This window comes from Centruroides vittatus, unplaced genomic scaffold (assembly GCF_030686945.1).
Source record: "Centruroides vittatus isolate TY-2023 unplaced genomic scaffold, ASM3068694v2 scaffold_861, whole genome shotgun sequence".
Classification (NCBI taxonomy): domain Eukaryota; kingdom Metazoa; phylum Arthropoda; class Arachnida; order Scorpiones; family Buthidae; genus Centruroides; species Centruroides vittatus.
Genome location: NW_027122718.1, coordinates 10290037 through 10312656, shown reverse-complemented (window position 1 = coordinate 10312656; position 22620 = coordinate 10290037). Strand labels below are relative to the sequence as shown.

At 29.1% G+C, this 22620-nt stretch overlaps 2 protein-coding genes across 3 annotated transcripts in view; one reads left to right on the top strand and one right to left on the bottom strand.

Moving 5' to 3' along the window:
- Setd3 (SET domain containing 3) overlaps positions 1–22620 on the bottom strand; it is an 81200-nt gene that overhangs the window by 42187 nt on the left and 16393 nt on the right. The window lies entirely within an intron of this gene.
- Positions 87–10403, top strand: LOC136990008 (uncharacterized). Its single transcript, XM_067288327.1, has 2 exons — positions 87–231; positions 8200–10403. Exon 2 carries the CDS (start codon positions 8212–8214, stop codon positions 9112–9114), a length of 903 nt encoding a protein of 300 aa, XP_067144428.1. The 5' UTR covers positions 87–231; positions 8200–8211; the 3' UTR covers positions 9115–10403.

Sequence of the window (22620 nt, the reverse complement as noted above, 5' to 3'; positions counted from 1 at the left end):
CTACACAAAAAAGAAAGAAAGAAAGAAGAAAAAGTGCAGCTATCTCTCCTCCCATTTGACATTTTCTTACAAGCTTTAAGCAGCTGGCAACCATCCTATAGCGGGAACAGTCATGCGCCCTGCAGTTCTAAACTGAAGTCACGTGTGGAGCAGAGGACGGTAGCGGCAGTTGCCATAACGACGACAGACGGAGAGGATCGAAGTTCAACTGATGCGCTACTGATTTAGAAGGTAAGACAGTTCTTTGACTTAAAAAAAAAAAAAAATTTATGTGAAGTTTTCCCATTAAAATAATGGGAAGACTTGGTAGAATCTTCCTGTCGTACACTTTCCGGAACAACAGGAGATTCGCATCGACGAAAGCAATCCGAGTTAGGAGATTTAAAAAAAAAAAAAGAAAGAAAGAAAGAAAAAACTACCCATTAACTGTCGCGGCACGTGCGGATGGGGCATCCGGTGGGATGCAGAGTGAAGCAAAGAGCGATCTCAGTATGTGAAATGATGGGACGACGACAGACAACTGGTAGATGTTAAAGGTCACGTTTACGCGAGAGAGTCGAATGACGCGTTTCCTGCCAAATTAGTGGGTCCATATGCGAACCGGTTTCGATTCTGAATGATGATAATCGAAATAAACAAATGAGAAGTTCGTTTTATTTTATTTCTTTTCTTCTATACTTGCTTCCAAACACTGCAATTTATACTGTTTACTCTATCGAGACCATTTTTGTTTGTTTGTAAACAGAGTGAGTTGACTCAAGTTCCCACATCAATTTTGGATAGTTTTAAATATATCTTGCAAGAAATACATCTAGAATTTTTTTTTTAAATCTTTAAAAGTTTTAAAGTTTAAAAATTTATTAATTTATTTGTTTATTTATAATATTTAACAAAATGATTTTAATTTGAAAATTTGCAGAGATGGAAATTATGTTTTCACATGCTTCCTAATATAAAATTAGAAAAAAAAAATTGAAACTAAGCAATGTAATTTCAAATTATGTAATAATCATTATTTAGATATTTTAATATATATATATATTTTTTTCCACCCTAGAACAAGAAACCTAGAATTAAAAAACAATTTTTATAACAAGAGAAAACCTAGATTAAATATGTTTTGGGAACAAGAAACATTAAAATGAAATTGTTTAGGAAATCCAGAGTATCATCTTGTTCCAAAAAAGCTGTTTAATTCATTACCTAACAACAGAAAATACATTTTTTCCCATTCATAACAATAATTAAAATAATTATCAAACAATATAATAAAGGTGATAATCATTCCCATTTACAAACTAATTATTATTACATATAGTTAGGCTATACAAACTAGGCCAAGAACTTAACTTCCTCCAGGTTATTTATTCCAGATATATCTAAAGATTTACTTATCTTAGATCTTTGTGTAACAGGCATTGATAAATTACAATAATTATTATTGCCGTTATACTTAAAAGCCAAATAATAGTAATTATTTCATACGAGTGGAATTTGATTAATATATTTCATAATTATTTTCTTGGTGTTTTGATTTTTTTTTTCATGATAAACAAATACACTTTTTTTTTTCTATGTCTTATGTAAATATCATTGTGTTTACTACCGAATAACATAACATAAACCTAAATTATAACTTATTTTATTAACCTTAAACGTTAACAGGTTGCAGTAAGAATTCGTTAATGGTCTTAATATCCATTTTTATACAGCCATTAAAAATCTTTAAACTCATTATTTTTAAGTATCTTGTAGTCGGTAACATATCATTTATTATCCTCTAAAAAGTTACTAATTAACATAATGCAACTGCTTACTATAAATGTGATATCGGATATCGGGATTGACATTGAAGATTGTTACTAAGATAACTTACCATAAAAGCGTTTTTATGACCAAAATATTGGTGTTGATAAAAAAAAAACGATGTAATGGTATATCGTGTATCGCATTGAATATTAATAAATATGGACAGATTATTTATTATGGTGTAAAAAATTCCCTGTTAATCCAAAGGTCATACTTATTAAGTTGTTACAATGCTTGTATTTTTTTCCTTGTCTCGCTTTTATTTACGTGTTTTATTTTAAAAAAAATAGAAAGACAATTGTACTCGGTTAGTCTTTAAGTTCGCATAACGATGCATAAATTACATAAATTAAATATATTAAAATTGATTGCATCCAAGAAAATAATTAGTTCTGTTCAAAATTTATGTAGAGAGGAGTGAATGTGTATAGTGCGTGCGACTTTTTCGACCCCGTTTGACGAGAAAGAAAACTTTCAAGTGGAGGTCAAATGTCATTCTTTTCACAGGCTTTAGAAGACTATCGACAAATAAAAAGTGTTGGAACAAAATAGGCTAATATATATATATATCTTTATAAGCTTTTCTATTCTAAAAAATTAACTATGTCCCCTCTCAAAGAATAGAATAATGACTGCGTAAGATAATGGACAGCTGGATAATGCTTGGGTGTATCACGAGATGACCATATCTGGAGAAAAAATAGCGGACTCAAACTAGTTAAATATCCGTTAGAAGAATATCAAATAGCAAGTTTTTAAAACTTTACAACTTTGATTTACTGCGTGCTCACTTTCTACTGCATTCCGCTTATAATACTTAGCATTCGACCGGGGGCTTTTACTATATATATATATATAAATATATATTAAAAAAAAATACGACCGTAAATCTTCTTGAATAGAACGCCGAGTGTTTAAGTCAATGATAGTATTTTTTCATGTAGAACTAAATAGATAAGATAGAAAATAGGCATTACGCTGTATAGTCGTGTAAGTCCACTGATAACGTGTACGGTACATTACGTTATTGTCAAGTTTTAAGTTTTATTCTTCGGAAATTTTGAAATTTTATTTACGTGGACAATGTATAAACATTTCCCGAATTAATTTTCCACATAAATTTTTACACGAGGAAAAATGTTCGTAATACGGACCTAATCGTAAACACTTCTACATCAGATCTTTGTGATTATCTGGAACCTTTCTATCAAATTATATTCCGAAAAATATTTCTTAATTATTAAAAGTAACAGTAGATAATCTTTATTGTACACAATTTATAAACACCGAATGCAATATTTTGCGCTAAAAACATTTTTTTTTTTTTTAAACAATTCTTCCGTTATTGATTATTACTAAAAGCAATTTCGGAATTGACTTTTCGGCATAGTTCACAAGCAATTTTCTTTCCATGCCGGAAACATTTTGGCAATCTGGACCAGACACATCCGGTTTTGACAAAGTGTAATTGGAATGAAGTACATCTCTGACTGTTCCCTCATTGTATGTATCCTCTTTCACTTAAATCACGTCACCATCTGTCACAGCCAAACTGTGAAGAGAGTAGAGTTTGTTTCCGACGCTACTAAAACCAATTTAACAATAAAATTCCATCGAAACAATCAGACTGCAACCAATTGAATCTGTCCACTATCAATAACTCTGAAATTGGTAACGAATGGCACAAAAAAAAAGAGCATTTATGTATAGATTTATAGGACATACAGACTTTAATATGTAGTTTTACTCTGTAAAATCTGCAATACTGCAAAAGTTTATTGCACAATTAATAAAGAAAAATACGAATCATTCCAAAGAATCCATAACGGGAAAAGTAAAAGAAATAATTAACATAATTGCGTGTTAATATAGCTTACACTAAATTAGGAAGTCCAATTGTTTTTAATGGATTTTACTCTTGAAAAATTCGGTATTCAGGTGATTTTCTGTACGTCTACTGTAGGTTTCCATTAGTCTAATTAAACGTCGACAAGACTGTCGATCGTCTTACACGAAAGACGCCTCTCATTAGCAAAGCATAGGAAAATAACTAGAGAGAAACACATGTGACAATTCTAAGAATGGATAAAGGACAACGAAATAGATTCGTCCAAGTTAAAGTATGTTTAAGAGCCAACTGTCTTCCACCCATAAATCAGGGTCGCTGTACTCAACGGATGGACATTGGATATCCTTGGCGAGGACAAGGTCATGACCTCTTTGCTAGCGAGGTCAAAACAGGGAGGAGGAGGAAAGAGTTGCTCTTGTCTTATTAATTGTCCCTGTGGTTAACTCCTATACATGTAATACTTCGTTTAGTTTTACAAACAATATTTCATGTCAAATATTGTCGCATTTCCTATGTAATGTTTTTGAATGTTAAATATTCATCATTTTCTCGAAATTTATCCTTTTTAACAGAGAAAATTTAAGGAAAAGGTGCAAATTTAATAGAAAAACGTAAATAGCAATTAGATTGTTTTTATCATTCGCTGATTTTACGAACCTCCAACGTATATACCTAAACATTTCCTGCGTTAATTATTAAATGGATGCAATTCTTTTATCCTGCAGGATGCAATAAATTCTCTCTTAAATTTAATTATCTACACGGATGTAAAAAGTATTCTTAATATCGTTTATTTGGTAGTTCAAAGCAATCATTTTAGAATTTAATTACGATCTAGGCAATGCTCTATTTTGTTTATCAACCAACTTACAAGAATGAAAGCTTGTACAGTATTTTGTTACAGAGAAGATAAGCATCCAAATCGACAGCCCAAACTATAAATATTGAAAAAGCACGTATACATAAGCTTAAATAGGCTAAAAGACATAGAACTTGCAGTTGGAAATCAGCTGTTAGCATCATTCATTCTAGCTGATTGGGTTTAGTTTCTTTTTTTTCCCCCTTTCTTTCTAGGAGTGACGATCGATCGATCATGAAACTAAAATTAGATTCTAAACTATTCCGAAGTAAAATGTGTTATATAGATCATTGAGAATAGCAATATTTAAATATAGATCTAAAGTATGAAGGACTTGTTTGAATTTCATAATTAAAGAAGTTTCTCATCTTTCCAAATAAAGTAAAACAAAAAAAATCTCTTAAAATTTCTATTTATTCCATATCTGAAGTATTAAAACAATGTCTTACCAATTTAACTCATTGTAGTTTGTTAATTAAAGTAATTGATATAATAAAGACTTATATACACATATATAGGAAACTGCCAAACCGAATAAAAATGTTTTGTACCACGCCAGTCCTGTTTACACAGGTTTTACTGTAATAATAATAATAATATATGCTATATATATTTCTTCACTGCTTAGTATTTTATATTTTGACTTTCTGATAAAAATACCAGAGAAGTTTTTATGAAAATTTTAAAATTTTATAAATTCTTTAAATCCAATCTTCCTTGTATTAAATACAATCCAAGGAAAAATATATTTGAAATATTTCATTTGCTATATTATTTTTAACAATTTTATTTGAAAAAATTGTGCAGAAATTCGAAGGGGAGGAAAAAATGTAAAAAAAAAAATATCAGAATTTAAAATATTCAAATATTTTTAAAATTCTCCAATTATTTAAAACTGTAGTATATAAAATTGATAAAATAATTATTATATTTTTAATTACTCAAACTTTAATTTCAGGACAGAATAATTATTTTTTCCTTAAATAAATACTTAAAAGTTTTCCTGGACAACGCCTTTAATATTGCCTACAGAAACCATTTATTATTGTTAGTCGGTCCTTGAAAATTCGTTTCCTGTAGAGATGCCCAAATGATAATTCCGAAACTTTTTTTAAACCCTGCTCGGTGCAATAATTTAGCGTGAACTTTCAAAACAAATGTAAAATTTAGATTTAAAATTAAACATTAAATCAATAAAATCTATATAAATTTTCAAAGTAATTTTAGAGTGGAGTAAATCAACAGCTAACATAAAAAAATATTATGATTTTAAATAAATTATAAGCATTCTTAAGAAACAAAATTATATAAATTTTTCAACCTTTATCGAAAATTTGACCAAACATCTTCATAAATATGGTATACAGAGGTTTATCTTCATAATATCTTTTCCTCAAGTTTATTATTTAATAAACTTAAGGAAAAGATATATTATTAATGAACTAAAGGAAAAAACTTATTATTTAATAAGATAAAACTTCAATCAATACTTCGAATTTTTGTCTTATTAATTCGTCTTCTTCCAATTTGTATTATAAATTAAATCCTAATTATATTCTACGGACCACCAAAAATTTTGGTGGTCCGTACAGAAATTTGTACACTGGTTGGCAACCGCCGGTTTATATTATGTAGTTATCAATGTTTGATACATTGAATATTGTAAGTGTCAATACGAAGGTCCTACACAATACATTACAGTTAAATTACTTATAATATTAAATTATTACATTTTGAAACTGCAGATTAAATATTTATTTATAAATTATTATTTAAACCAATTGATAGATTGATTTTCATAAAAAAAATCAACCAACTACAGTCAGAGTAAAGACATAAAAGAAGTTAGAGAGAAAAAAATTGAAGATCAAGCTTATAAATGTAATAATATTTTGGGAATCAGAACGTTGCAATCGAATAAACACATAAAATTCAAATAAATTAAAGGTTTTAAAAACAAAAATATTTGTTTTTAGATCAAGAGCAATGATATTATTTTTTCCAGATGTCAAATAAACTTATAGACTATATTCTGTGGGTTAAAACATCTGGCTAGCAGACAGTTAGATGAATAAATGATAAAGAGTGGAGTTAAGATATGCAATTTATGCATAAACTCTCTATTTGTAGAGGAAGTTAATGTTTATAATTAATACATATAAAAAAAGTTAATTAGAAACTAAAAGTAAATAAATATTCTCTAAATAAAAGTAACTTTTGTATTATAAATTATATCCTGTAATGATTAATTGAGATATCTTTTTATAGAAATGGCTTCGATTTTATAGTGTACAACAAAGATGTTCTTTGTGTAAACGAATTTATTAATAGAAAAATTGAACTAATTTTTATACAAATTATTTGTTAAAAATATATAATTCATATTACTCATTTAATATTTGTTATTTTTTTAGTAATTCTTGTTATTTAAAGTTGAATAGTTATACTTTTTTTTATGACAAAGCTATATTAAAACTTCAATTTAAATTAAATTTATATGTTTGTCTATTTAAATATTGAAATTTATGTCATAGTAGAGTCATAAAAAATATAAAAAAGCTATCTGGAACAATCCCAAGGCGACAAGGAACTTGAAGTATGTGAGAGTGGAAAACATGAAGTTGACTCACTCCTGTTTGAAATCACATCTGTCGTTTCTATTACGCTACCAAAAAATCTTTTGTTTGTAAAGAAAAAGTAGTGTAAACATTTCTTGCTTGCATTCAAACATACTGAGCTAAAGAGATACAACTAGCTTAGATTTCTGTGACAAATAGTATTATTTTATTTTGTATATCTGATGAGTAAACAATATTTATTTAATCTAAAATAAGATTTGATCCTTAAAATATTTTGTGTCAATACTCCTTGGTTTGCTTTCAAAAACATTAAGCTATTGAACAAGAGATCCAAAGTATGTTAATGTGGAAAATTTTGATCTTGAATTGCTGTTTAAAATTATAATTTGAATGCAAACAGATGTTTCACGTAATAATGCATTACTTGAAAGTTAAACGTGATAAGAAACTCTTAAATAATGCGACGAAATTATGAGTTGCATGAGCTACAGAACAGTAATTAATCCGAATATAAATCATAACATCATCACAATATTATGTGGTATATAGCTAATAGTATTTCCAAATTTATCTTACTTGGCAATCAAAACACATTCACTTCTTAGTCTACATGCTTGACATTACTTAGCTAATAAAAAAAATTTATAATAAATACAACCAACCCAATAATTACTTCAAATATCAGTTTTATTTAGCCTTAATAGCACAATAAAGCAATCCAGTTGTTTGTTTAATATAAAAATGAAAAATATATTTTAAAAAATATATATATATATTTAAAATACAAAATTGTCTTCATTTTCTATCATTTCATCAAGTCTAACACAAATTTTTGTAGAGATTCAGCCCCAAATAAAAGATCAGCCCTAAGTGAAAATTGTTTTGGACTGCTGCTAGTGATTTGTAAACAACGGAAAACGAGGACAATTTTGTATCTTTGATATACTTATTTTTTATACTTTAAATGCAAATACTGTAGACCAATTTTTAATTTTAATGAAAGAAATATCTATTAAAATTATGATTAAATATACAACTAATGAATAATTCATATTTGTAAACATTATAAAATGTTTATTAAATTAATATATTTTTATATTTAGATTATACCAAAAATGACTGTAGTGGCTTCTTGTTTATTGACATTGAGTTTGATAATTGCAAGTATAAAATTATGTGAACTTTTTCCACACGAACTGTCTGCAAAAAATGTGGAAAGTGCAAAATCAGAATCATCATATTCTTTAGATACAAATAAAGAATCATTTGCTAGTGAAATAAAGAGGAATAAAAGTTTGGCTGAAGCGATTGAAAAGGATGATACTATATATAATCAAAGAGCACACATCAGTGATTTTACAAATCCAAGAACAGGACTTAATCCATTTTTAGATTTAATTGAAGGTACATACACTGGTTCTAGTAGACAAGGAGCAACAATTCCAGAGAAGCCTACCAGAGTTCCAAAATTTGAGAGTCGAACACATCCTTCATATTCTCTTCCTTCGTACCATCAGTGGCCTCCAGATATTGTAGAAGGAGAATCAAACCCAAGGCAAAAGCTTGCAGCGGATGCTGGAAAATCTCTTATTGAGGACTCTTCGTCTAATGGAAGAATTCACGTATTTCCTACTAATCTTTTTCCTTTCAGAGATGTCGAGTCTACGACTACTAAACCTCCAAGAATGCAAAAACAATCAAAATTAATCCCAACAAGAAAATGTGAACCATCAAAGCCATTACCAATAACAAGTGAAGATAATTTAAATGTAGATCTCGTGACAACATCTGCTCCAAATAATAATAAAGAAATTGTTACAACACGTGGAAAAAATCTATCGAATAATTCAAATCGTAATTTTACTATTGGAATTACAATTTTAGGAATTGCAGTAATATTTTTCACTATAATGTTAGCTACTTGTTTGTGGAAACAAAGGACGAAAAGGGTACCACGTCATGCAACGTTAAGAAACATAATTAATAACGAACCTGTGAGAGGACGATCAATGCATTAACAAAGAATAGACATATTCAGGAATTAGTATCAGCCAGCAATTGTTATGATACACAAAAATCAGTATATCCATATTAGAGTAAGGATAATGCTCAACAACAATTTTGTCATACGTGAAAAACAGTTTTTGAATGAAAAATAGTATAATTTTATTATTAATTACATACTATACAAGATGTTTTGTATAAGTTGACTTCAATATATTTAATATTTATAGAGCTTATTCATTGAGAAAAAGAGGAGTAAAATTGAGTTAATGATTTTTAAGGAATTCAATTCATAAGAATTGAAACAGATTAAGAAATTTATTCTGATATTCTACCAGTTCATTCAAACAAAGCATTAACAAGTTTTACTTAAATATCATAGCATTCAATACAAGAATAACATAACTGTGTCACTTTATTTGAAGCATCTTGTATATAAAATAATATTCCTAAAGGTAAAATTTGAGAATTTTATAATAATTTAATATTTGAATAAATATGTAAAAATTTTCTATGAACAATTTTAAAATTAATAAAGAAATGCAGTTCATTTATTATAAAAATTATTATTATTTTATGGTTATTCTCATATAAGCATAAAGTAACAATAAAGTAAATTTAAAGTTTTATGTAATCATTAAAATTATTACATAAATTTATATGAATGTATAATAAGCATTTTCTAATTTTCTGTATGAATGAAAATACAATAAAATAATATTCACTTTTCATTAATATTTTAAAAATTTATCACATAGAAAATATAATTAAAACTATGGTAAATTACGTAAAATTTAAGAAACTAAAATGATACAAAGTTATATAGTGTAAATCTTCATACAATCGCAGCCATTTTAAGCATTTTTGAGTCCTCCAACCCAATTTCTTCAGTGCCATTATATATCATTATACAGATAGAGAACAAAAATATTAACAACTACAGTGAGATGAGGTCCACTAAGAAGGAAAGGGCCATCGTCAGATATGCCCATGCATTAATGTGTCCCTGCATATAATACATCATTTGTCACGTTCACTCAATTTACAAAAATTTACGATTGTGATCAACGCTTTATTTCAAAATTATAAATCTTACATTTACAACATTTCATTTACCCCTGATATTTTAAGTTTATAAACTCAAATTTACGAATAAATATCCAGAGTTATAACATTTAATTTACTAAACAATTACTGGTAGATCTCAAACAAAAATATACTCTTTCGTGATTTTACGTGATATTTAATAATTAAATAAATTTTTAAATGCTAAAATTCGGAATATTTTACTCTTATATTTTAGTTTGTAGCTCTGGAAAATATTAAATTTTTTATCTTCAAATTATTATTGTTTTTTTTTATTCTCAAAGTTTTGGAAAACGGATTTATAATTAATAATAATAAACAATTTATATAAAAATGTATTTTCTCAATAATAAATGAACTGCTTTTTTTAATTTAAAAATTCGATCTTAAAGAAATATTAATTTACGTTCAATGTTAATTCTTATTACACAATTTATTTTAATAATTAGACAATAAATTTATGAAAAATGTAAAAAAAATAAATAAATAATATTAGGAAACAAGGGAAGAAAGTATATACTTCAAATTATTATTTATAATATAAACGACAGATTAAAATTGTAAACAAGACAATTTTTTCAATTATTTATAATAAAAAAATAAACAAACAAACGTCTTTAAAATTTTTGTAAATAATATTTATAATTTTTAATATTGTATAAAGTAATTTTAATCTTTAAACAAAAACTCTTTGTAATAAATGAATAATTGCAGTTTTAATAAACATATTTTACATTTTATGTAAAAATTCATTGGTTTGTATTATTTTTCAAAAACTGGCAACATAATATTTTTATATAATTATAATAGAAGTACCGTATTTTCCAGCGTATAAGACAACTTTTTAACCCAGGAAAATCTTCTCAAAAGTCGGGGGTCGTCTTATAGGGCGAGTATATCCCAAACTCTATAATAAACTCCTAAAAACACCGACTTGTAAAAAAATCTTCGACACAAACCTAATAACCGGTGCCAGTCTAATTAATTTTCTACGGCGAATGTTTTCGGACTCCACTCTGGGTCCATTCTCAAGCGTAAATTCTCTTCCAATCGGTGTTCGACAAATCCTAGCCGATAAATGCAAAGGACGAGGTGAAGTTATCGCTAGCATGGCAGGCCCTACTGCAAAAAGCGTAGATGGAGTAAAGGAAAGGAAAGATGCCGCTGGTCTTTTTATTGAAGGGTTTGAGCTGTAAGTTTTATAAGTTTTTTAAGATTTATAGAGTGAACTTGGGAAGCGTTTTTTCGGGTAAAGGTTCTACAGAAGCTAATGGAACAATTTTGAATTTTCGAATGGCACGCGATTGAGAGTATTCGATTTGTCGAACACCGATGGGAAGAGAATTTAGGCTTGAGAATGGACCCAGAGTGAAGTCCGAAAACGTTTGCTGTAGAAAATTAATTAGACTGGCACCGGTTACTAGGTTTGTGTTGAAGACCAAACTCTAGATTTTAACTGTAAAAGTCGGGGGTCGTCTTATACGCCCGGTCGTCTTATATGCCAGAAAATACGGTAATCTTTGTTGTTAAAAGGAATAAAAAAAAATTGTTCATTATACGTATATAAAAATATAATCTCTCTTAAAAGTATGGAATTAATCAATCATTTATTATGTATTGTACTGAATAAAAATTAGCACCGAATTTAAATTTAAGGATACCAAAAATTAAAATTTATTTAAGAAGTATTTTTGACCTACAGTTACACCAGAACCAGTTAATGATATACACAATGCAAAGAACCAATTCTTTTTGTTATGTATATTGTTAGCTGATGCTGGCCAAACTGTAGACTGAAAATGTTTTCAAGTAACTTATAATATTTAATTTCAATTAAACAAGTAGCATAAGTTGCATGTTTTTGAAAAAAGAGATTATTTTATAAAAATATTTCACAAAAAATTCTTTAAATGAGTTACTTTTACTTTTAGAGGTCAGTTTTTACTCAACATATAAACCATATATACCAGGGGTGGCCAACAAGTCGATTGCGATCGACCGGTCAATCGCCAAGCCAATTTTGGTCGATCGCCAAGCCAATTTTGGTCGATCGGTAGCGATGTCTTGACTTAATGTATTATATTTGTAACCGAATGCAACTGTATTCATGCAGTTATGACTCGACTCATAAGCAGTGAGTGCACCTCGTACTGAAACAGTGTATAAACATAGTATGTATTTCACACTTCCCCTCCCCACTTAGACTATGCCTATGACAACAAGTCGATCGCGACACATTTTTACGATAAAAAGTAGATCTTATGTGCACAAAAGTTGGCCACCCCTGATATATACCATATATGATTGAAAATAGAATACTATTGACAAAAGATTCTCCTCAGTTTTTCTTGCTATATAGTATTTGTATAACAAAGCAAACCAGAAGCATTCCAGAAAGATAAAAAACTGTACTGCAAATGGCCTAAAAAAATAAATGACATCCTCTTTCATTATAAAAATCAATTTATTACGGAAAGAAATTTTTATTAACTATACTCAAAATTCTGAAGCAATATCCAATGTTAGCTTATCATTAGATTTTGTATAAAATGATAAATTTTAATTTTCCAACTCAATATATTTTCAAGTAAAGAGTCCATATTTTTTCTTTCATTGGATTTATTAAAAGCTCATAAAAGAGATCAATTTATTTTTATATTACAAATGTTTATATTTTAGAAATTATAATCTTAATAATTTGTTCCGAAGTTTTCATGTTATACTAAGATAGAAACACATTATACCAAAAAAAATGTATTTAACCATTATGAGCACAATTATTTATACGAAATATAAAAAGTACAAATTAAAAAAAATTCCAAGATTTATTCTAGCATGATAGGCTAAGGAAACCATCTATATTTATCATTTTTATCTACAGATTCTTAAAAACTTTAAATCTGAACAAAGTTCTTTAAACTTTTCTTGTTTGTAAAAGTTAAAATTAGATAAGATTTCTATTATTTTATAGTTTACAGACTTATTAATGGAATTCTTAACAAATACATATATTTAAAATAATCGTAAAAATATAATTTTATAATTTAATTATGTAACTTTCTCCGAAAAAATGTTGCGTAGCAAAAATAATGTAATCGCTGATATAATTTTACTTTAAGTACCACAATTAAAGAAAAATATTCAGATATTTAATATATCATCTTCAACATTTCAAAGAAAGACTGTTTTTAACACTAATTAAATGATTTTATCTACATCATAACAGAATATTAATTTGAATCTATTAATTTATAACTTAAAACTGGACATACTTATAAGAATTTAATTAATATATTTCGAAGAGTAAATTTACATTTTTAACACGTTTGAAAGTAATAATAATCAATTATTATTATTTAAATTCATAAAAAAATGTATTAAATTTTTCAAAAACCAACAACAAACAATAAAAAAAATAATAATTATAGCAGTAATATATTTTTTACTTGCTATTTTTCAGTAGTACAGTATTATAATATCTAGATAATATATATCTTGATTATTAGCAGATTTGTTGACATAAAATAACAGAACACTGTAAGCTATACAGTCAATATCACCTTTATCCGTTACGGGCAGGTCTAACTTGCAACAGGATCAACTAAAATGCAATCTGACGTATAAAGAGCTAACCGTCCAAAAATAATTCTTGAAATTCATACGATGATTTAAACGTGGCTCTTTCAGAGCCGCAGATAGATGCTTTTGCTTCATTAGCCTTCGTTAGCCAATCGGCAGCAATATTAATTTTTTTACAGTCATTTTTTCATATAGATAAAGCTTGTAAACGTATTTAATAAACTTTCTTCTAAAAAATGTTTACAATATTAATTTGAGGTATGCTGGTGTAGGTGTTTTTGTTTGTGTTTAAATTAATTTATCCCAGTATTGTAAATTTATTGATAAAAAAAATTAACATTTTTAATGTTATATAATGTAGTATATTCATTTTGTTTTATATTTTCTCAAATATATATCTGTTCAAATTGAACTGTTTATGACAATGTTACATTATAAAATAATAATAATAATTTATTGTTATTTTTTAATTTACTACTTATATTTCTATATAATTAATACTAAATGTTCATCATCATCATCCCATCACCAATATGAACAACTCTGGTTCTGTTTAAATTCAGGTGTTTTTGACCTTTTCATTTTTGGGATGGCTCTTAGCCCCCTTTCCAGGAGGTTCGTATAGGTTTAAAAAGTCAAATATAAAAATAAAATTTGAATTACAATATTAAGTTGAGAAAATATATTCCGATAAATAATAATAATCAAACACCTTTATCGTGGCCGAGACAGTTTTATTTAAAACAAACGATTTAAATTAAACTTTCTAGGCAACGATAAAGGTGTTTGATTATTATTTAATATTTTGCTGAGCACATTCTATATAATATATTCTGATAAATTTTCTTACAGCTAATATTGAATGTAATCTAAATTTTTCCACTTATTAACTCTCACTTACAGGGAAATAAAGGAATGCAAATTTTAATGTTTAAATGACTTAAAAATTCATGATTTACAAAGCATAAAATATACTTGGAAAAGTATAACTGTGTGTTACAAAGTGGAAAATTCTTTACAATGCTTGCAGATATAATTACAGCTTTTGCTTCTTAAGATCTGTTTTATCAAAGAATGGATAACGAAAGAGTTAGAAGCAAATTTCAAAGTATAAACACATCGAGAAAAAAAGAAAAAAAATCAAAACTGCTGTAAGTTTAATAAATAACAACGTATCAAATATTACAAACTAAAAAATTTAAACTTCAAAACAATTGATACTTTTTATATCATTCATATGACAGATATAGAATGATTAGAAAAGATTATTATTATTATTATTATTATTTTCCATTAATGTTAATGATATTTTTTTAAACAACATGAGACTATAAATATCCTCAAGTCTCAAAACTTTAACACCTTTCAAAGTGGCTGTGGACTTCATAATTAAAAAGAAATGTCTTCAAAGTCCAAGGTCATTTTGAAAATATTTTTAAGTTTAGGAAGTTTGGGCTTTTTCAAAAATAACATTCTTAATTTTTAACAATAAATTTAATGGAAATACTTAGTGTAAATAATTTCAGTTAAGTATTTTCGTTTTACGAATCGCATTATTAAAGTACGACTGTTTTTAATATCTACACTTTATCCGAAAGGAAATGACTTAAATACATATTTTAAATATATAAAAGTAACATTTTAAAAATTTATTAATTAAATGACTAGTTTTAGAATAAAAAATTAATAATTACATCCACTATCATGACTCATAACATCCTGTGTAACTATAATAGTACATTGAAAAAGTAGATGGCATTGATTTTTATCAGCGAGATCAAGTATAATGGAGAAAGTTCCAAATGAGTGCTTTTCCAAGGTAGGTTTCGTAACCTTGAAATCCTACATTTGTTTTGTCACAACGGGGAATACGGTTAGACAAAAAAACACTACTTGTTATAAATAAAATATAAACATTCAGCTTATTATCATCATAATTATTTTATTTCTCAAGTCATTAACATTCTGCTTTTGTTCATATTTCCAAGTGCTAAAATTCCTAATTTGAAAGTTTGCATTTACAGTTTAAAATAAATTATATCAATTGTTGATTTTTTTAAGAATAAGTTTTGAATTATATAATTACATATTTTTTCTTTGTAATTAAAATCTCATTTCGTTTTGCTACCAATTAAAAAAAAATCAATAAACATATTAAAACCTCAAATCCACATTAGTTTCCTGAATAACTCATATAAGAGTTATTCAGGATGTATTAATAATCAATTTTAATGATTATTAATATATCCTGAATCATATTAATAATCATTTTTAATTTAATTTTCAATTTTATATTTAAGTTTATCAATATACGGATATCATTATTATTGATAGTTTTTAACTAAACATTAAACATTCCAGTTTCTTATTACTGCAATAAATTTAATTGAGAAATTCCTTGAATTTATTATTTTTAACATATTCAAAAGACACAATTGCATAAGTTACCTAACAATGAGAATATAAACTGGATTCTTAGCCTTAACTACTTGTGCAAAAACGATTATCTAAATTTATTAATGTTTAGTAAACTATAAACTTTTGACAAATTAAAGCGAAAGAAATAATAGTTCTATATACAAATTCAAAAATAATACTACTAGACTGTGACAAACCAAATAAAATTATTGAAAGTATAAAAATGTAATGTAATCACTCAGAATGTATCAACCGCAATAGAACTTTGAATCATCAGTAGAATGGCATCAGATTATTAATGATGCTGGATCAGCAAGTGATTTTGTATTTTCAAGTCTGATAAGATATATTTGATCTGAATGTTGCAGAAATTGCTGTACTTTTTGAACCAGAGTATGCTACTGCTGTATGCTTTCAATTTGTTGGTGTAGTACAAAGAAATCTTATGTATGCAGGCTCTTTAATCGGTATGATGATGATACAGTGCATGGTTATACTGTGTTAAAATTGAAAAACCTACAAAATTATTGATATATATTTTATTGCACAAAATCAACATTCAAAATGATTCATATATATATATTTATTTTCAAGAATGTACTGTTTCCATCCAGAGTCTTTAGTATACCACATGTCCAAACAAATTCTAATTTATGGATATGTGGTATACTATATTATACCCCCACTGAATTATTATTGGATAATCCCAGATAGTGGCTACTGGAAATGCTAGATTACCAATTTAATAAACTTCTTACTGTATTGAACTAGTTACTGTATAAATATATTTCTATTATATTACGTATGCCACTAAATTCAGAGACATTGAACTAATACATTCATTACAGATTTAAAGAATTTCCTACTACTAAACAAACAATTTTATTAGAATTAGTTTATCTTGATTAATTAATTTTAGAAATTTGGAAAAAAGAATTACTTTATGCATTATTCAAATTGCAACTCTCATTAAAATGAGAAAAGATATTGTGAGTTATGCTATTTAGACACTTTCAAACCAGAGAAAAACTTTCAGGTAGATAATATTTAATCCAGCGAGTAAAATAATCTTTACATATATATCATTAGTTTATATTTGATACAGTTATACATATTATATATGAACTATATATGTTTGTGTAGTCATGGTTGATGTACCTGTTCTTCGCCCGATATTCTGAACAGAATCCATGATTGGCAAGTCATAGCAGATACTCTCTCTGATCATAATGCCATTACATTCCAAATCTACAGTACAACTGGGAACATACCTTTTAATAGCAACAAGGTTTACAATTTCACCTGGGACCATTTCTTTAGATATTTGGATGACGGTATTGACCTTTTGCCCGAGATAATGGACAGGGACTCGGCAGTGAAATATATTGACACTCAAATTAATTTAATCGCTGAAGCCTGTGATGAGTGCTTCACACTTAGGAGACCTTCTAAAAATGGTGTCCCCTGGTGGAACGAAGAACTGGCTGAAATGAGGAAAATTAACAGACAACATAGAAAAAATTACCAAAACTGTAGGAGTGAGGAAAGAAACAGCTTAAAATCACACTATTTGGAATACCAAGCCATCTACAAACAGGCTATCAAGAAAGCTAAAATCCTATCATGGAGAGAATTTTGCTCGTCGGCGTCTACAGATCCATGGGGATTCATTTACAAGAGTTGTGCTTTCAAACTGAAGACTGCTACTTGTCTCACAGGACTTTGTGGAATAGATGGCAAAGAGGCAAACATGGAAGATACCATTGATCTTTTACTACATACCCTGTGCCCTGAGGACATTGTTTCAGAGGACAGCACAACACAGCAAATCATAAGGAATCAAACTGCAGCCTTTCTTCAGGGCCCTTGTCCACCACCCTTTACGGCACTGGAAGTTAACGAGGCAATTAAAAGACTAGCACCACATAAGGCCCCAGGCCTCGATGGAATTCCGGCAGATATTGTAAAGCAAATATGGGAACACCGACCAAAAATTTTTCTGGTTATCTATAATTATTGCCTTCAGTACAATATCTTTCCAACGGCCTGGAAGAGGGCAAGACTTGTACTCATTCCTAAAGTCAGAGACACGCCTGTTGCTTCACCACATGATTACAGGAACATTTCTCTATTGCCCATTATGGGAAAAGTCTTGGAGAGGTTGATTTTGAACAGGATGGTTTGGTTTATTGATAAAAATAAATATCTTCATGAGCAACAATACGAATTCCGCAATGGTTATGATACTACAGACGCTATTCTATCAGTAACTACTAAAGCTAAAGAACTGCTAACTACCCACCCCTATGTGTTAGGACTAAGTTTGGATATTGCGGGAGCTTTTAACTCTGCCTGGTGGCCTATGGTACTCCTCAGACTTCAACAAAGTAAGTGCCCAGCTTATATATATAATATATTACGGAGTTACCTGCAGGACCGCACATCTACTCTCTGCGTTGGCTCAAGGACATACACAAGACACATTTCTCGAGGCTGCCCACAGGGCTCAGTATTAGGCCCATTTTTGTGGAACCTGCTATTCAACGGATTCTTAAATGAAAAATTTGGAAATGACTGGACAGTGGCATACGCAGATGACGTAATGGTACTGGTGGCTGCTTTCTCTCGGGCAGAAATGGAAGTAAAGGCTAATTCCATACTGGCAAAAATAAAGGACTGGGGCGAAACGAACAAACTAGAATTTAACCCAAACAAGACAAAGGGAATTATTTTTACAAAGCCAAGAGCCCCACATTTATATCGAAGAGTACCTACTATACATATGGGGCATAGTAGTGTAAAAGTTGTAAAATCACTAAAGTACTTGGGCATTGTCATTAGCCACAAGCTTTGCTGGATCCCCCATATCAAATATATATGTAATAGGACAAACAAGATATTCAATGCACTGTCAAAGGTAGCAAAGTCAAAGTGGGGATTGTGTCCTGAAATAATGAGTATTATTTATGACTCAGTGTTCCTGCCCATTATTGGCTATGCTGCACCTGCTTGGGCAGATGGGTTAGGGAAAGTCCATATTGACAGAAAATTACAGAGTGCCCAGAGGAGGGCCCTGCTGCGTATTTGCAGAGCCTATTCGACGGCTCCAACTGCTGCCCTGCAAGTTATTGCTAGCAAACTCCCAGTGACATTACATTTGGAAATTGCGGTACAAAGATGGAGAATGAGGAAGGGCCAAAACATCCTTTTAAACGGTGTAATATTTGACAATATCGAGAGTACAAATAGTTGTACCCCTTCTGTTCCTCCCTATGAATGGCCATACATTGGAGGTCAACCCTGGCCAGATCAGTCCTTCAGTGTCTTTACTGATGGATCGAAGAACAATGATGGGGTTGGATGTGCATTTGTAGTGTATCATGGCAACCTGGAAGTGTATAATTTCTCTGATAGACTGGGCAATACTTGCTCTGCGTTTCAGGCGGAACTTTGGGCAATCCTGAAAGCAGTCAAATGGAGTAACGAGGAGCTAAGTAATACCAACATCAATCTGTTCACAGATTCCAGTTCATCACTTCAGGCTATCCACAACTTTAACTGGGGCCATCCCGTAGTCAACGAAATTCTCCGGGAAATGACCAAAAACATCAATAGGTTTTCGGTGGTGTGGGTCAGAGGGCACGCTGGTGTCCTTGGAAATGAGAGAGCGGACGAGCTTGCCCGCGCCGCATCTGTCTCCAGCGGCACACCTACCTATACAGCAACTCCCCAAAACTACATAATTTCCAGCCTAAAGGAGAATGCGACTGAGTTATGGCAGGGTACATGGAACCTGCGGACCAACAGCATTACAAGGGATTTTTTCCCCACAGTCTCAGCTAGTAATCATCATTATATTGAACATAGAACAACACAGTTTTATACCGGGCACGGTAAATTTAATAGTTATCTCTTCAGGTTCAACAAAACAACTGAACAGAATTGTGAACTATGCAATATTCCAGATGGTGCCAGGCACTATCTGCTGCAGTGCCCGATGTTGGACGACAAACGAAGCGCCATTCTCTCCCTGCTGCCGTCCAGTGGGAACTGGCCTCAGGACCTACATGTGTTGTTACAAGACAACAACCTTTTTCAGGCTTTCAGGGACCTTGTCACCTCTTACTTCAGAAGGACTACAGTTAATTAAGTAGGGTGCTGCGAAGACAGCTTCCACTGCCAAGTGACAGTGGTGTTGTGTCTTGAAGATATTCTTAATCTAGATTAATAATTGTATGCATTGAATTGTTGTCATTCCCCCTGTGTGTTACTGTGCTGTGAGTAATCATCCCTGTTAAGGCATCACCATCAGCTTTGATTATGTTGTCAATGTTAATGTAGTTTCATTGTGCTGTATATTTGTACATCTATATTCTGGTTATATTCTGTGATATGACAGCACTGTAGGACATGTTGGGGCTGTGATTGTTGCTGTAAATGTTATTTGCTGTATAAACTATACAATATAATACTTTGCTCATCGGTAAGACATCAATGTATAAGTTGTTTATGCAGTGCACTCAACTGTGGCTTCCCCACTGATGTATATCTGTACATAATTACTTCTTTATCATCGTTGATAAGACATCAATGTAACTAGTGTAATACTTTCTGTTTTCCACCCCAGTGATGCCTAGCGGTACTGGGGCTTTTTAAATAAAGAGTTTTACAAAGTGAAAGTGAAAAGTGAAAAGTGTATGGTTGTGTATGTCAAAAAAGAAGTTTATTCTCAGAATCTTATAATATAAAACTGACGATATACTCAAACATTAAACAAAGTTATTGTTCAAATGCCACATTTAGTCGTTTTCTTTCAGATTTTTAAATCATTAATTAAATTAAATTTATTCTAAATCATTAAAATTATTTAGAGATAACATTATATTGTTTCTAATAATATGTGCTTTGGATCTAAACTTTACTCAATAACTTTGATAATTCAACAAAATATTTATATTTTATACCAAATTATAGAATATTGTAATTATGATTAAATAAAAATTGTTTTATTATGATTAATACATATATATATTATATATATAATATATATATTATCAAATCATTTAATAATTAATTGCTAACAACATGGCTATGATAACAACTTGCCTAACTTTTTAAATAAAATTTAGCTAACCAACATTGTAATAAAAAATTAAACAATTGTAATTCAACAATTCTACAATTAATTAAATATATTTAATAATTCAAAAACGTTAAATATACATAATAGTAAAAGATTTAAAATTCAGCAATTTTTGCTGTCCAATTACATTAATTATAAACAAAGAATGCAAATTCATTTTCAGGTGTTTTCTTCAACAATTTTTGTTTTAATAAAACACTTTTTTAAAAATATCAGTAATTATTTTAAACATGTGGGTGAAGACTATGTTGACAAAATAAGTTAAATAAAACAAAATATAGTAGCCCCTCATTATATCATGCTTTGTTTTGGTTCCCCAAATTTTAAAAGCACTAGAGCCAATAAATATTGTTGCAAAATATCGCATTTCATTGCAAAATAAAATTTAATTGCCATCGAATTTCTTTTTGTGGTATTTTAGGGTCGATTTACACACAACAGTGACGTGCAGTAAGCATCGATAAATATCACACATAGCCAATCAGAATTTCATGTATGACACTTGTATGATTGACAGAATACAGATCACGTGTTGTAGATGAAACTCTGATTGCCTATGTGCGATATTTATCGATGTTTATGCACCAAATGGTCACTGTGCTGGCACGTCACTGTTGTGTGTAAATCGACCCTTATTCCTACCATACAGTATTTTATTCTTACCATTGTCCTTGAAACCACCAATGCAGGGAAAACAATCAATTTGTCAAGATCTAAATAAGCAAACAGGTGGACAATAAACTTGTCAAGATCTAAAAACAATAAATTCCTCAAAATTAAATAAGCAAAGCAGGTGGACAGATCAATTATCATTTATGTTTTCTTTTGATATTAAAAGTTGTTTATTGGTTTTAAGTACTGTCTCCTCATTTACAAGTTTCTGTGAATTTGAAATTTCACACCTTTATGTGAATTGATTCAATATAGTCTATTCACATAAAGGTGTGAAGTTTCAAACTCACCACTAAGTGTATAAGGAAAAGATTTTTTTCTTTCTAAAGGGAAAGTTCTAAAATTTTTATATAGTAGTAGCTTTATTTTGCTTTTTATAGAATTTTTACTCTATAATTTGTAAGTTTTGATGTTCTATTATATGTTCAATATTTATTTTTTTTAATTTTCAACTACTATATTTATAATTTTTATTAAAAAATATAAATTACATGAATTTTTAATAAGCAATTTATTATGAAATATAGTACTGTACAATAAAATTGCAACTGATATTTTGTTTTTATAGAGACAGTAAATGTCATTGTTAAAGAAACAATAATGCTAAATGGGCATTCGGGGT